We start from the raw sequence: 16,137 nt of genomic DNA on the forward strand, positions 1-16,137 counted from the left end.
TCTCTAACTAATACGTTGGAGCTAGCTAAACAACTAGTGAAAAGAGTAGATTAATTCTTAGTGATTATCCACTAATTAATACATAAGCTCCTTATGCATTCGTTAGGCAAAGAATTTATTAGTCAACTGTTTTCTTACAAATAATTGTTTTACTCATTTATTGTATTATCTAATAAAATTTTTATTGCTTATGAAAAAAAAAAACTCATTTATGGTATTCAGATCGAAGGTGCAGCAAACATATTGGGCAAAGGACCTAGTGTCTGGGACACATTTACCCATGAGCATCCTGGTATCATTGCGTGTGTTTTTGTTTTGAGATTATATTTCTATGCAAAATGTTAATTATTTCTATGTAATCTTGCAGAGCGGATAAAGGATCACAGCACTGGAGATGTTGTAGTTGATTTCTATCATCGCTTTCGAGTATAACATAAACATTTTTAATCTTCTTTTCTTTCAAAATCCTTTTCTTTGTCAATAATAAATTAAAAAAAAAAATGATGCTGTAGGAGGATATAAAAAACATGAAGGATATGGTTTTTAATGCTTTTAGATTCTCCATTTCATGGCCTAGAGTTATACCTAGTAAGTACTTCTATCAAAATTTTAAACGTCTCAACATTTTTTGAACTTTGCTACATTACATAATTTTCTTCCTTTTCCTTCTTTTTATTTTTTGAATTTGAATATTTAGGTGGAAAGAGACGTCGAGGAGTAAATGAGGAAGGGATTGAATTCTACAACACTGTTATCAATGAAACAATAGCACAAGGTGATAATTTTCTCTGGTGATAATTATCTCCTTTTCTTTAATGCTATGTTTAGATAACAAAATTTGAAATATGAGATTTTGATTTAATTTTATATAAAGTATTAATAAATTATGAATTTCAAATAGCAATATTTTAATTACTAAGAACTTTTAGAGTGGATTTTAAATAATATCATTTTATAAATCATTTCAAATACACATTTAAAAAAGATTTTTTCCACATTTATGAGTCTAATCTAAATTTATGACTCTAATAAATTGAATAAAACCTATAATTTTATCAAATTCAAATTTTACATTTTAAATTTCCCATCTAAATACAAGGTTAAAATATCTAAAACAGTGAATAGTAATTTAATGCCATTAATATTTAGAGAACATGTTCAAAATGGTAATTATATTGAAGGGCAATGTGCCTACTATTTTTTTTTTTTTTCCATTTTAGAAGCTTAAAACACCAAGCATTTATTCAAAAGCTTGAACAACTGCAACTAATTAACTAATTTACAGTCTTTTAGTTCCTCGATTTTATTTTTATGAATGGAAAGAATGAACTTCACCATCTAGTCCCTTAAAAGAAGTTATAAAATTACATCTAACTTCTAATTTCTTTTGTTCCAAAATTTCAGGCCTAATTCCTTTTATTACTATTTTTCACTGGATACTCCTCAAGCCGTAGAAGACAATTATGGTGGCTTTTTGAGCCGTAATATTATGTAAGTATGTAGTTTTAAATCACATCTTCAAAATATTAAAATTTCAAATTAATCTTTGTATCAATTTCAATCAATCATAAATATTCTCATCTAAGTAATAAATCATCTTTCCAAATAATTACATAAACAGTGTATAGGGAAGATATTCGTGAATATGCAGATATTCGTGAATATGCAGATCTTGTCTTTGAAAGATTTGGTGACCGAGTGAAATTCTGGATAACTTTCAATGAACCATGGTCACTTAGTGGATTCTCCTATGATCAAGGAGTTTTTGCTCCTGGTCGATGCTCATCTTGGGTGATATTCGGGTATTAGTTTAGATATTGCCATATACTTCTCTCAAGTGGTTTAGATATCATATCAGATTTAAAATTCAATTGTATACTTTCTTATACGTAACTAGCTTATATATACTTTGTACTTATATACTGTTTATATACAAAGAGAGAAATACAAGTATCAGAGCTTCTGTTCTCATCATGAGTTCTTCCTCTTCAGCCACTTCGTCCACCTTGACTTCATCCTTCTCATCCTCTCCTTCATCTGCTCACCACACCTTCTCTATCAAGCTAACCAACAAGAATTATCTTGCTTGGAAAGCTCAGTTTTTACCTCTACTTAACTGTCTAAAATTACAAGGATTTGTTGGCACTTTCACTGCTCCTCCTAAAACTATTGTTAGTTCCACTACCTCTAAACCTGTCCCCAATCCTGATTATGAAAGTTAGTTTCAAAAAGATCAAATGCTCCTAAGTTGGCTACTTTCCTCCATTACTGAGTAAATTTTTCCATATATTATTGGGCTGTCATCTTCTTTAGAGGTCTGGCAAGCTCTTGCCAAAGCTTTTGGCTCAATTTCTCAAAATCGACAGCTCCAAATCCACATTGAGCTCTAGGAGCTGAAGAAAAATGATCTCTCTGTTTCTGAATATCTTCATCGTGCAAAGTAGTTATGTAACGGCCCGGTCCACTAGTGATATTGTCCGCTCTGGACCGAAGCCCTCACGGTTTTAAAACGCGTCACTCGGGGTTACAAACCACCAACTTATAAACCCAACATCTCTCCCGTGTTTTGCCGATGTGAGATTTGCTTAGGGTGTTACAATCCACCCCCCTTATGGGACTCAGCGTCCTCACTGAGGTTTGCCCCACCATCGCTCAAGGTTGTGTAACACCCTAGGCAAATCCCACATCGACAAAACACGGGAGAGATGCTGGGTTCATAAGTTGACAGTTCGTAACTCCTAGTGACGCGTTGTAAAACCGTGAGGGCTTGACAGCAGCGGACAATATCACTAGTGGTAGCCATTACATTTGTGGTATCGAGCGCGCCCGCGGCAACCTTGAACGATGGTGGGGCAAACCTCGGCGGGCCTTTCGATCCCATAAGGAGGGTGGATTGTAACACCCTAGGCAAATCCCACATCGACAAAACACTGGAGAGATGCTGGATTTATAAGTTGGTGGTTCGTAACCCCTAGTGACGCATTTTAAAACCGTGCGGGCTTCGGCCCAGAGCGGATAATATCACTAGTGGGCCGGGCTATTACATTTGAATCCACCCCCCTTATGGGACTCAGCGTCTTCGCTGAGTTTTGCCCCACCATCGTTCAAGGTTGCACGCGGAGCAGCTCTGATACCACAAATGTAATGGCCCGGCCCACTAGTGATATTGTCCGCTCTAGGCTGAAGCCCTCACGGTTTTAAAACGCGTCAATAGGAGTTACGAACTGGCAACTTATGAACCCAGCATCTCTCCCGTGTTTTGTCGATGTGGGATTTGCCTAGGGTGTTACAATCCACCCCCCTTATGGGACTCAGCGTAACCACCAACTTATAAATCCAGCATCTCTCCCGTGTTTTGTCAATGTGGGATTTGCCTAGGGTGTTACAGGTTGCACGCGGAGCGGCTCTGATACCACAAATGTAACGGTCCGGCCCACTGGTGATATTGTCCGCTCTGGACAGAAGCCCTCACGGTTTTAAAACGCATCACTAGGGGTTACGAACCATCAATTTATAAACCCAGCATCTCTCCCGTGTTTTGCCAATGTGGGATTTGCCTAGGGTGTTACAAGTTAGCCGATTTAACTACAAGCGAGTCGACCTCTTCAACCTGCAGAATTCAATGATATCATTTATAGAAATATAGGAGCTGAATATCATCCTATAATCACTGCCTTGAATCTTCGGACTGAACCTATTTTGTTTTATGAACTGTATGGGCAGCTTGTAACACATGAAATCTTAATCAAAAGTGCACATGAACCTCCTATTGTCAACACTGTTATTTGATCTTCACTAAATTCGCCTCTCTTGCTAACCCCTGCACGTCCTGCTTCTTCTTTCATCAATAATAATTTCAGGCCTCGTGCTCCATGTCAAATTTGTGGTCTTAAAAATCACACCGCTAATAAGTGTCGCAGGCGATTCAATCCTTCTTTTAATAGTGGTTTTCGTACATCTTCTCCACAAGTAAATTATCATTCTGTTCATTCACATTAGCAACCTACTCCTACACCAGTCAGTTGGTTGCAGCCAATTTCCACATTACACCTGATATGTCTACTCTCAGTGTTGCACATGAGTACAAGGGTGATGATCAAGTCCATGTTGGTAATGGACATGATGGTCCTATTTCCCACAACAGGTCGCATTTATTAAGCTCGTCAGGTCAAGTTTAATGAGTCTGTGTTTCCATTTAGGCTTCTGTCATGTTGCTTATGCCCTCTGCATCCAACTCGTCGCAAATACGCCATGGCTTGTATTGATCGGACATTCAACACCTCACTTGGCAAATGGAGCAAATTCGGTCGCTTACTAAATCAATCTCCTCCTTTATCTCCTATTTTGAATTCAACCTCATCTCCATCAAGTATTTCTCCTTCCCAAAATCAGTAAATTTTCACTCCTAATCAACAACTTGTGTCATCAGATCTCCCAACCCCTGCCTCACCAAACCACTCTGTTTCGAATTCTAATACTAGTCAAGTTATCAAGGTCTACTTATCCATCCCTCAACTGCCTATTGACTTATCTTGTTATCCTCTTACCTCCTCTCACTCTAATCCTGCCAGACAACTGATATGCGCACACATGCTATGACATTACGGCCTAAAACTATGCAGAAGCGTATTGTCAATCTTATTACTAAGGACACTGATTATCTAAAGTTTGAACCAAAGACTTATACCCAGGCCAGTTCTTATTCTGAATGGAGAGATGCTATGTCCCAAGAGATTAATTTTTTAATGCAGAATCAAACATGGGAGTTAGTAGCTAGACCACCAAATAAAAATATAGTTGGGAACAAGTGGATTTATAGAATCAAAAGAAAACCTCGATGGTTCAAGAGATGTATAAGGCTCGTTTGGTAGCCAAGGGTAGTCTCAATGTAACACCTAGGCAATCCACATCGACAAAACACGGGAGAGATGTCGGTTTATAAGTTGTGATTAAGCCCCCTATTGGCGTTTTAAAGCGAGGGCTTGGCAGGCGGACAATATCACTAGTCGGGCCACATTTATGGTACAGGCGCTCGCGTCAGCCTTGAGCGATGGTGGGGCAAACCTCAGGCGCCGAGTCCCATAAGGGTGGATTGTAACACTAGGCAAATCCACATCGACAAACACGGGAGAGATGCGGGTTCATAGTTGATAGTTCGTAACCTATTGGCGTTTTAAAGCCGTGAGGCTTGACCAGGCGGACAATATCACATTTAACGCCGGCCACTAGTGATATTGTTCGCTGCGGCCAAGCCTCACGCTTTAAACGCCAATAGGGGTTACGAACTATCAACTTATGAACCGATCTCTCCCGTGTTTGTCGATGACGGCTCAGGTGTTACAATCCACCCCTTATGGGAGTCGCCCCTCACCGAGGTTTGCCCACCATCGCTCAAGGTTGCACGCGAGCGGCTGATACCATAAATGTAATGGCCCGCCCACTAGTGATATTGTTCGCTCGGCCAAGCCTCATTTTTAAAACGCGCAATAGGGTTACTCACAACTTATAAACCCAAAGATCTCTCCGTGTTTTGTCGATGGGATTTGGTGTTACAATCTACCCCCTTATGGGACTCGGCGTCACCGAGGTTTGCCCCACCATCGTTCAAGGTTGCACGCGAGCCGCTCGATACCACAAATGTAACACAGCCCGCCCACTAGTGATATTGTCCGCTCTGGGTCAAGCCCTCACGGTTTTAAAACGCGCCAATAGGGGTTACGAACTATCAACTTATGAACCCAAAGATCTCTCCGTGTTTTGTCGATGTGGATTTGCCTAGGGTGTTACAATCCACCCCCTTATGGGACTCGGCGTCCTCACGAGGTTTGCCACCATCATTCAAGGTTGCACGCGAGCGCTCGATACCACAAATGTAACTACGGCCCATTAGTGATATTGTCCGCTCTGGTCAAGCCCTCACGCTTTAAAACGCGTCAATAGGGTTACGAACTATCAACTTATGAACCCGGATCTCTCCGTGTTTTGTCGATGTGGATTTGCCTAGGTGTTACACTCAATAGGATGGATTAGATTACGATGAGACATTTAGTCCAGAGTTGAAGATGTCAACAGTTCGCATGGTGCTCTCTTTAGCAATGGCACATGGTTGGCCAATCGACAACTCGACATATCTAATGCCTTTCTCCATGGCTATTTGGATCATTAAATTTTTATGGACCAACCAAAGGATTTATTGATCCCGCTTCTCCTCCTATGTTTATAAGCTACGGAAATCATTATATGGGCTCAAACAGGCACCACGAGCCTGGTTTTGTAATTTGTCTAGCTTCTTACTTCAGCTAGGATTTATTGCATCTAAGGCTGATTCCAGTCTCTTTATTTATCGCAATGGTGGTGTCTCTTTATTCATCCTTATATACATTGATGACATCTTGGTTACTTGTTCTGACAATTCTTATTTATAGTGGTTCATGTCTAAGATCAAGGAGGCTTTTCCGATTAGAGATATTGGAGCATTACATTATTTCCTCGGCTTAGAGGTACATCACACTTCTGCTGGCTTATTGCTTAATCAACAGAAATATATTGTGGATCTTCTTTCTCAAGCATCAATCCGAATTGCAAGCTCCAAGCTCCTATGGCCACCACTCCCACTTACTAAATTCAATGGAGTCTCTTTTGATGATGGTGTTCTCTATCGGTAAATAGTTGGTGGATTACAATAAGTGACCTTAACTCCACTGGATATCTCTTTTCACAATAATAAATTGTGTCAATTTATGCATAATCCAACAGATGATCATTGGAAAGCCGTTAAGAGATTGTTGCGTTATCTTCAACACACTAAATCATATGGTAGGTTTTTTGCTAAAGACTCACCTTTGGACTTGCAATGTTTTTCGGATAGTGACTGGGGTAGTGATATAGATGATCGTCGGTCCACCAATGGGTATGCTGATGCATGCATTTTATATCATCATTTAGGAGTAATTTTTGCACATAATTTACCCTTGTTCATAGCTATTATTATAGATATTAGTATATATTTAGTCAATTTTACAATTTTCACATTTCTTAGTTTAATTTTTGGAATTTATTTGTTTTGTAGGGTAAATTTGGAGAAATTTGATGTATTTTGATCAGAGTAGCCATTTGGAGGAGATTAAAGTTGAATTGCAAAAATTTTGAAGATGAGTAAAAAAATGGCCGAGAGCGACACAACCTGCAGCACAACCGATTCAGCTTATGTCGCAGGTTGTGTCGAATCATCAGATATTCAGGCAGATTGTTGCACAACCTGCAGCACAACCGAATTAGCTTATGTCGCAGGTTGTGTTGATCGTCAGATATTCAGGCCGAGAGCTACACAACCCGCGACACAACCCGCGACACAACCGACTCAGCTTATGTCGTTTTTACTGGAAATGGCTGACGTGGCATTCTCGTTACTCTGACTTTTTACCTCACTTTCTCTGGAACCTTCCCCCTTTTTACCCATTCTAGGGCAGACCCTTAACCCATATAAAGTCTCCTTTATCATTTTCTTTGGAGATAAGGAGCAAGGGAGGCATTTTTGGCAAGAAAAGAAAGAGAGAAAGAGGGAGCACGTGAAGGGAGCAGCAGCAGCAGCAGAGGGGCTCGTTCTGCACTTTTCTGCAGCAGCTTCATCTGCATTTTTCTGGGTTTTTCTACTCCTTAGCTTACATTTCCATTATTTCTTCATTTATACATTTGGGTTTGTTTAGAAATTATGATTAGTGAGTAGTTATTTGAGATTCTAGAGATGGGTTTGTAAATATTGTTTTGTATTGTGGTTTTGAACTGATTTAGCCATTTAAATGAGGTTTGTTACATTTTGATTTATTGCTTGTGTGCTTGTTGCCTTGCTTGATGAATGGGCCCTCATTAAGTTAAGCTTTAATCCTTAATAGATGGACTGAAAAGTGAATATTAGGGATAGATAATCTTGCAATAAACTTGGTTTTCTTGGTGTTAGAGATAAGCTAAGAAGATTAAGGGGAACTTTCCAAAAATCAATTAGAGCATTAATTGGGTTTTTGTTAGGTTTGAAATACCGTGAAAACAGGGTTTGATTTAATAAAAACCAACTTTGAGATGCTTGAAAAAGATTTCAAAAATTTAAGAATTGATTTCCCTCAAAATTGCAATTCTCATGTGTTTGGCTAAATTAGGGATAAACCACATGCAAACAATATGGAAAATCCAATCTCTAGAATCACTTTAATTTTTATTGAATTTAGATTTAAATCCTCCAAATTTCATAAATAGCAATTTCAATTTAAATTTTAGCAATCTAGTTTAATGAATTTAGTTAATTGTTTGATTTAGCTTAAATTCCTCAAATACAAATTTTAATTCCAAATTTCATTTTACATCTTTAAATTTTGTCATTCTAATTAGCTTATACTTTTATTTCCAATTTAAGCACAATTCCCTGTGGAATCGAAATCATTTTTAAAACTCTACTACTGTGAGCCGTGCACTTGCGGATTACAGCTATCATATGCTCTCTACCTCGATCGCAACTTGATTTCTTGGATGTCCAAGAAGCAGCCTACAATAGCTCGCTTCTCTACGGAAAGTGAATATAAAGCTTTAGCCAATGCCACTGTTGAAGTTATGTGGGTTCAATCTCTTTTATGTGAACTTGGTTATCCTCTTCCACAGCCTGTTGTCCTATGGTGTGACAATGTTGGAGCTATTTATCTCAGTGCCAACCCGATATTCCATGCTCGCACCAAACAGCTCGAATTAGACTATCACTTTGTGCGAGAGCAGGTAGCCAATGGTACAATCCAAGTTCGATTTCTTTCTTCTGAAGATCAGGTAGCATATATCTTAACCAAGCCTTTAGGCCAACGTTTGTTTGACAAGCACCATGACAAGCTTCGGCTCTAAGTTTTACCGCCATTAGCTTGAGGGGGGGTATTCGGATATCAGTTTGGATATTGCCATATACTTCTCTCAAGTGGTTTAGATATCATATCAGATTTAAAATTCAATTGTATACTTTATTATTTTTCTTATCTGTAACTAGCTTATATATACTTTGTACTTGTATACTATTTATATACAAAGAGAGAAATACAGTTCACAATTCAAGCCAAAACCTCTACAGGTGAATCATCAATGTCGTGCTGGAAACTCATCCACTGAACCTTGCATAGTTGCTCATCATCTGCTTCTTGCTCATGTTGCAGTTGTACAAGTATATAGAGAACATTACAAGGTATGTAGACTATATATATATAATTAATTACATTGTTTCTTTCTCAAGTAGAAGTACACATAGATTTGAGCTTATTATTATATTGATTGTGTAGGCAACTCAAAATGGCAAGATTGGGATCACACTTTTTACCTTCTGGTTTGAACCTCTCTCCAATAGAATAGAAGATATAGAGGCATCGAAAATAGCCCTTGATTTCATGTTTGGATTGTGAGTCTTGCTTCCAAAATAAGCTAGTGATTAAGCCTTTATATGTACATAAGTCTTTGATTAATAAATAAACACGATTTATTTCATATTTTATAGGTGGATGGATCCTTTAACCTATGGCCGATATCCAAGGATTGTTCATGATTTAGTTGGAGATAGATTGCTCAAGTTTATTGACAAAGAAACTCAATTGCTTCAAGGATCATATGATTTTATTGGGTTACAATATTACACTTCATATTATGCAAAACCAAATGCTCTAATTGATCCAGATCATATTAGATATAAAACTGATAGTCACGTCACTGAAACTCGTAAGCTACATATATATAAAGAAGTCCAAAAAACATGTTATTTGTCAATAAGTTTTTCTTTTTAAAAAAGTTTAATTGATAACATGTTTTCCTTTTTACTCTATAGCTTATGATTATGATGGTAATCTCATTGGTCCACAGGTTAGTATACAAGAAAAAATGAAATGATAAAAATATAGTAAAAAGAGAATTAGACATTTATGGACATATCACTAACATAGAAATCAAAATTTGCAGGCTTACTCATCTTGGTTTTACATTTTCTTGAAAGGTATTCGACATCTTTTGAACTACACCAAAGATACATATAATGATCCAGTAATTTACATTACTGAGAATGGTAAGCATCAATGCCTTTTTCATTTAAGAATGCTAGCTAGTCAATTACAATTATATATATTTTGGTCTTATTTTTTGAGTTTTTTTATATGTTAATTTAGGGGTTGACAATCTCAATAATGAAACCCATTCCATTGAGGAAGCACTTCAAGATGAATTTAGGATAAACTATTATCAAAAGCATATGTGGAATGCATTGGGATCTCTCAAGTGAGTCTAAACTCGAAGATACTAATATAGAGGTTTCTGATAATCCTTAATTAATTCTCCTAATGATTGTTGGTTTTGGCAGGGATTACCATGTTAATATCAAAGGTTACTTTGCATGGTCATATTTGGACAACTTCGAATGGAATATTGGTTATACTTCAAGATTTGGTTTATTCTATGTAGACTATAAAAATAACCTGACAAGAATCCCTAAAAATTCAGCTTATTGGTTCACGGAATTCCTGAATCCACTGATTACACAAAACAAGGTCTACCAGATTATTTCAAGGAATTCAAGGAAGGTTGGCAAATTCTACATAATGTAGCTTGTGTTGTGCCTTGTAAAGGTGCCATATCAATCTGGCCTTTGTCTCTTGCATTAAATAATATAACTAGGCTATTGCTCAGCTCCAGTGACCTAGCTTGTGGTGTAATGAACTTTAGAATAAATATGAATAAAACCAAAGAATAAGGAATATGGAAACATTAAAACAAAACGTGTTCCTCAAATTGATATTTATTTTCCTGAAAGAATAAGGAATACAGAAACATTAAAGCGTGGATCCTTGTTTTCTGTTTTTCAATTGCTCATTATTAACGTGTTCCTCTGCCTCCAGCACATGATTCTAGTAATACTCATTAGTCAATGCCTGCCTGCTTTCCTCCATGGCTTCACATGTCTGGCTGTCCTCATCATATCTCCCTCTAACATGTAACAATTCTCCCCGTATTATGGCGAAATTTTACTTTGATTTTTTTTAGCCTAATTATTTAATTTTCACAACATTTATCAAAAAATATTTGAAAAAAAAAGTTTAGAAAATGAGAACAGTTTTTTATTTTCAAAAAATAAAAAAACTAAAAACCAATAGTAAATTTGAACGCACTTTTAATAATTCAATTTAAAATCATCTTAAGCATTTACATTTAGTACACGTTTAGCATTGTAATTCAGAGTTAAAATTATTTGTCAAAATAAAATTTTAGATGATATTTAAAAAATAATTTTAAAAAATTATTTTGTTACTTTAATATTTTAATAACTAAAATTTATTAAATTTAATTTTAAATTATTTTTTAATACTCTCTAATTTATATGATTTATTCTTTTTTTCAACAGTAACTCTCACCCTAATGCTAATCAGATTCCCAATAATCTTACTAGATAAATGTACGCCTTAGCATGTAACGATAGATATCATGAATTAGCTCTTGATATCTTTTACGACTTTCAATAAAAAAATATAAATAAATAAAAGAAAGTAAAAGAACCAAAAAATTAATGTTTATGTGGTTGATGCAAAAATAAAAATATTTATTTCTCTATCCCTTTTTTTTTTTTTTTCTCATCTCTTTTTTCTATATTTTTACTATATTTTCTTTAACTTTTTCTCTCCCTTAATTTTAATTTTATTTTTTTTGATTTTATACCGACAATAATTGGATCTACCGATAGAAAATAACATAAATTAAAAATTTGTATTCAATTTTAATAATCAATGGATGAAAATGGATTATTGTATTAATACACATCAGCAGTACTTTACTAATAATATTGAATATAAGCGATTGAATATACTTTTCTAGTAATAATATAATGTTGAATGCAATGATCAGAATTATGAATCTTATACTATTATTCTTTTTTAATTTTAATAAATTACTTTAATAGGAATCTTATACTATATTATTTAACATATATTCTCATATACCACTATAATAAATATTAAAATTAGTATTAAAAATTTTACAAAATTATTAATTTTGATGCCTATAAAATTAATATATAACAACAATATAAACGATTGCTGTTAATGGTACATAAAAAAGGTATTATTGCATGTGTTGTTATTATTGAAAATTTTTGCAGCAATAATTATTAATGTCAATAATAATTTTTTTACACTAATTATAATTTTATTATAAAATATATACGGCTTTAATTTTATAGCAACAATTCATATATTGCTTCCGTAAACTTATGATAATAAATTTTATACTTTTTTAACATTTTTTGTAATGTGCTCACACATATAATATTTATAATTTTACATTTAATCCCTCTGATGCTTAGCTCCACCAATGTGCAACCGATTAGGCAACTTTCACTCTTGATGAGATTTTATTCGTTTGATAAGTATTAATGTTTAATTTATAGAAAAAAAGTATTAATGTTTAATGTTTAAAATCAATTAAGAGTAGTTTGATCGGTCTTTTTTTATCTTTAAGATGTAGTGAGTAGAGAGATCTCGAATTCAAGTCTATCTATCTACCTATTTTAAGATTATTTACATTTTTACTGAGAAACAGAGACAGCACCTCCTATTTAGTCCATCAATTATTGTGCCTCCATTGAATAAAAAATAATGTTTAATGCTTGAAATATTGTGTTCTCTTATTAGTTTTTTCAGTTAAATTATTTTATCAAATTTTTTTAGTTAACATTTTAAATTTAGATTTGAGTGTCTTGAATTAGATCTATTGATGTTAGGTTAGTTTCTTAGACTTATTATCTCTTTTTTTTTTTTTACTATTTTTTCATTAATAAAACTGATTCTAACTTATCAAAGAAAAAAAAAAACTTCTTTTTTTTTTTTTCTTTTTCTTTTGTCTGCTCACACCCCACCACAGAAAGAGCAAAGTGATCAATAATTGCAGTGGAGAGTCTTCATACTTCAAATTTGGAGAAAAAGGGAAGTGTGAATAGAAACTTTGCAAGTGAAGTTAAAAAATGAAATTTAGGGTAGAGATGTGATAAAATAAGAAAACAAGAATCTTGAAAGATAAGAAGGAAAAAGAACTCGATGATAATACTTCGATGATAAATTATGTACAGAAAAAAAGAATTAATTAATGACAACTGACAAGATAATTTTACATGCAAGTTTTTTTTTTTATAATAAAGTTTAATAATTAATTAATAAAAATTATAAGATAAATATAATATAACCTTTTCACAAGATAAAAAATGGATAATTTTTTTAATAGGTAAAAAAATTTATTAAAATAATGTCAGATAACTCACAAAGAAAGAACTAAAAAATAGGTTCAAGAACTGGAAAAAAAAAATAAATACAGACAATAAAGATCTTCTATTTAGAGATGAATTGAGCATAATAAAATATTCTTTCGAGTAGTAATTAGTCCTTTTAGAATACTTTCTTTTCGAGAATTTGTTATCTTTATAGTCCATAGAAAAAATTAAATCATCAAATATCAATAGAGGAATAGACCGCATTAACAGAGTCTATTATAGAAAATTATTATCTGTACTTATAAGATTTAAAGTTTCAAATAAAAAGAAATCAACAATTCATGCATAAATAGCTCATTAAAATACCATAAAAAAAATTCTCTTCATTAAGTGAAAAAACCAAAACCCCAATAATGGGGAAATATAATCCCAATATTAGGAAGAAAACCTCATATTTATTTTTAACGGACACAAACCTGAGTAGATAAACCCAAATAGGTTTCAAATGGATACAAATGTTAAAATTTATTAAAAGAAATTTTGGATTTGCTATATTTTGTTTTGATTTTGTGATTTTAGGTCATTTTATTATTTTCTCAACTAGTATGACTAGAACCTTTACTTTGGTGTTTTGCTTGGACTTTTTTCTGTTTTGTATTTTGCTCTAGGCTCTTTCACTTAACATGCTTTATAGTAGAAAAGGTGTAATGGGGACGTTTGATGACCGGGTATTGTCGGATGCTACATACTAAGTTTTTCTGAATTTCATTAATAATAAAAATTACGCTTATCAAAAAAATTACTATTCTAACAATTCATAGTCAAATCTTCTCTCAATTACATTTTTCAAGTTTTTTCACTTAATATGCTGCTATCTAAATTAGGTGTAATGAGGTGACCTATCGGTTTAGTTTAGTCGATGAGGTTAATGCTAAGTTTTTCTTTATTTTATAATTAATTAAATTTTTTACTTATAAAAAAAGACTGACGTAATAAAAGATATAGTGAAATATGTTTTATAATTTTTTTGATTATTCAAAAAAATTTTAATGTAATATTATAATTAATATATAAAAAAATTTAAATGTAATATTATAATATCATTTTCAAGTTTAAAAATGTAGAAAAATAGGCTTCCTGAATGATAAACAAGATAAGATTTTAATTGACATTTGATATCAATTTTTTCTGGCTTACTCAATTGCATATATTCGTCATGAAATTAAAATAGAATATCCAAATCAAATGCTCGGTTAATAGAATCAGTTACTTTAAATTAAAATTATTATTATTATATTTTATATATTTTTTAAAATTGGATTCATAAAAAAATTATAAAATTAAATAGTGAGATAGATTATTATCGAATGAAATGTGCTTTCCATCAAATAACTAAATTAAATGTTTTGCTAACATAATCGGATACTTTAAATAAAAATAGTTCCTATTATATTTTATATAAATAATTTATTTTAAAATTTTTTATATAAAATTATAGTAATATAAAAATTAAAAAAAAAAAATTAGTGTCATCTTCATGTGATTCACGAGCCGCTGATGTAAAGTGCGTCAATGAAGATGATATGGCAGAGAAAGAGAAGTATATATTACTTTTTGAACAGTGCACAGCTAAATCAGATTTTAGTTCGATGAGATGACATCTAGAGGTGGCACATTTTTGTTTGATGAATCAATCAATTCCCTTGATTTAAAGTGATTTATAATTATTTCAATTTATATAAAATTTAAAATTATTAAAATAGATTGATCCCTAAAATTTAGAATTAGTCGATGATCTTTATGATTTGATTTGAAATTAATTCATTTAATTTTGCTTAATTAATTTGTATTTTAATTAAAAAATAAAATTAATGAAAATTATTTTTTTTAAAAAATATTTTAATTTAAAATGATCTGCAACTTATATAAAAATCTTTTTGTATAATGCTAACTAAAATTTAATTATGAATTAGCTACTAGTAGTTGATTCCAGTCAAAATCAGTGGCTAATTATATAAACTCTATTTTTAAAACTTTTTATATTAACTTATGATTGATTTGATTTTATTTTTTATTTAAATTATATTATTCTTCTAAAATTTATACACTATAAAATTGTCTTGAAATAAATTTTTTATATTAGTAAATTATTTAAAATTATAAAAATAATATAAAAATATTACAAATAATTATTAAACTTGTTGGTTTATTCTTGTATAATAAAAAAATATATATATATATATAAATTAATTATATTTTTAAAAAACTATATTTTTAATTCTTATATATATATTATATAATAAATTAATAATTACATATCTATTTTAATAATAAAATAAATAATATATTCTTATTAATCATTTTATATACCAATAATAACTAGCTATCATATGTATATGATGATTGATGAATGATGAAAAGATTTTGTCAAGAAATTGGGAATGTGGTGGTCCAGGTGGATGATTGTCGTGGATGTGGTAATTTCTAATTTGTCGTTAGCATGGAATGATTTATCATTCATTTAAATTTATATTAAATTTAAAATAATTAAAATCTAAATAATTCATAAAATAGAATCACTCTAATGATTTATATAATTTAATTTAAAATAATTCATAAAAAATAAGTTCAAATGAAAGATGAATACCCATAAATTTATAAATTCAGCAACTGCATCTAAGATTAAATTTTTTTAATTAAAATTTTAATTTTTTATTAAAATTTTTTTTATAATTTTATTTTTTATAAAAAAACTAAAACCTGATACTTATCAAATGAGATGAGTAATATACATCGGATCAAATCAAATTAGACTTTTTAATAATTTGGTTACATAATGTTAATTATTTTTTTTTCTTAAAAAGTATATATTAAAATCA

General features: G+C 32.2%; 1 protein-coding gene across 1 annotated transcript; it reads left to right on the forward strand.

Annotated features, from left to right (window-relative positions):
- Positions 1 to 367: 367 nt before the first annotated feature.
- Positions 368 to 1,809, forward strand: LOC131177408 (cyanogenic beta-glucosidase-like; the record flags this gene model as incomplete). Its single annotated transcript, XM_058142368.1, has 5 exons — positions 368 to 426; positions 513 to 588; positions 698 to 791; positions 1,405 to 1,481; positions 1,622 to 1,809. Coding segments are annotated over 5 exons (494 nt in total), but the record flags the coding sequence as incomplete, so codon positions are not given.
- Positions 1,810 to 16,137: the final 14,328 nt, after the last annotated feature.

This window comes from Hevea brasiliensis, unplaced genomic scaffold (genome assembly GCF_030052815.1).
Source record: "Hevea brasiliensis isolate MT/VB/25A 57/8 unplaced genomic scaffold, ASM3005281v1 Scaf459, whole genome shotgun sequence".
NCBI lineage: Eukaryota > Viridiplantae > Streptophyta > Magnoliopsida > Malpighiales > Euphorbiaceae > Hevea > Hevea brasiliensis.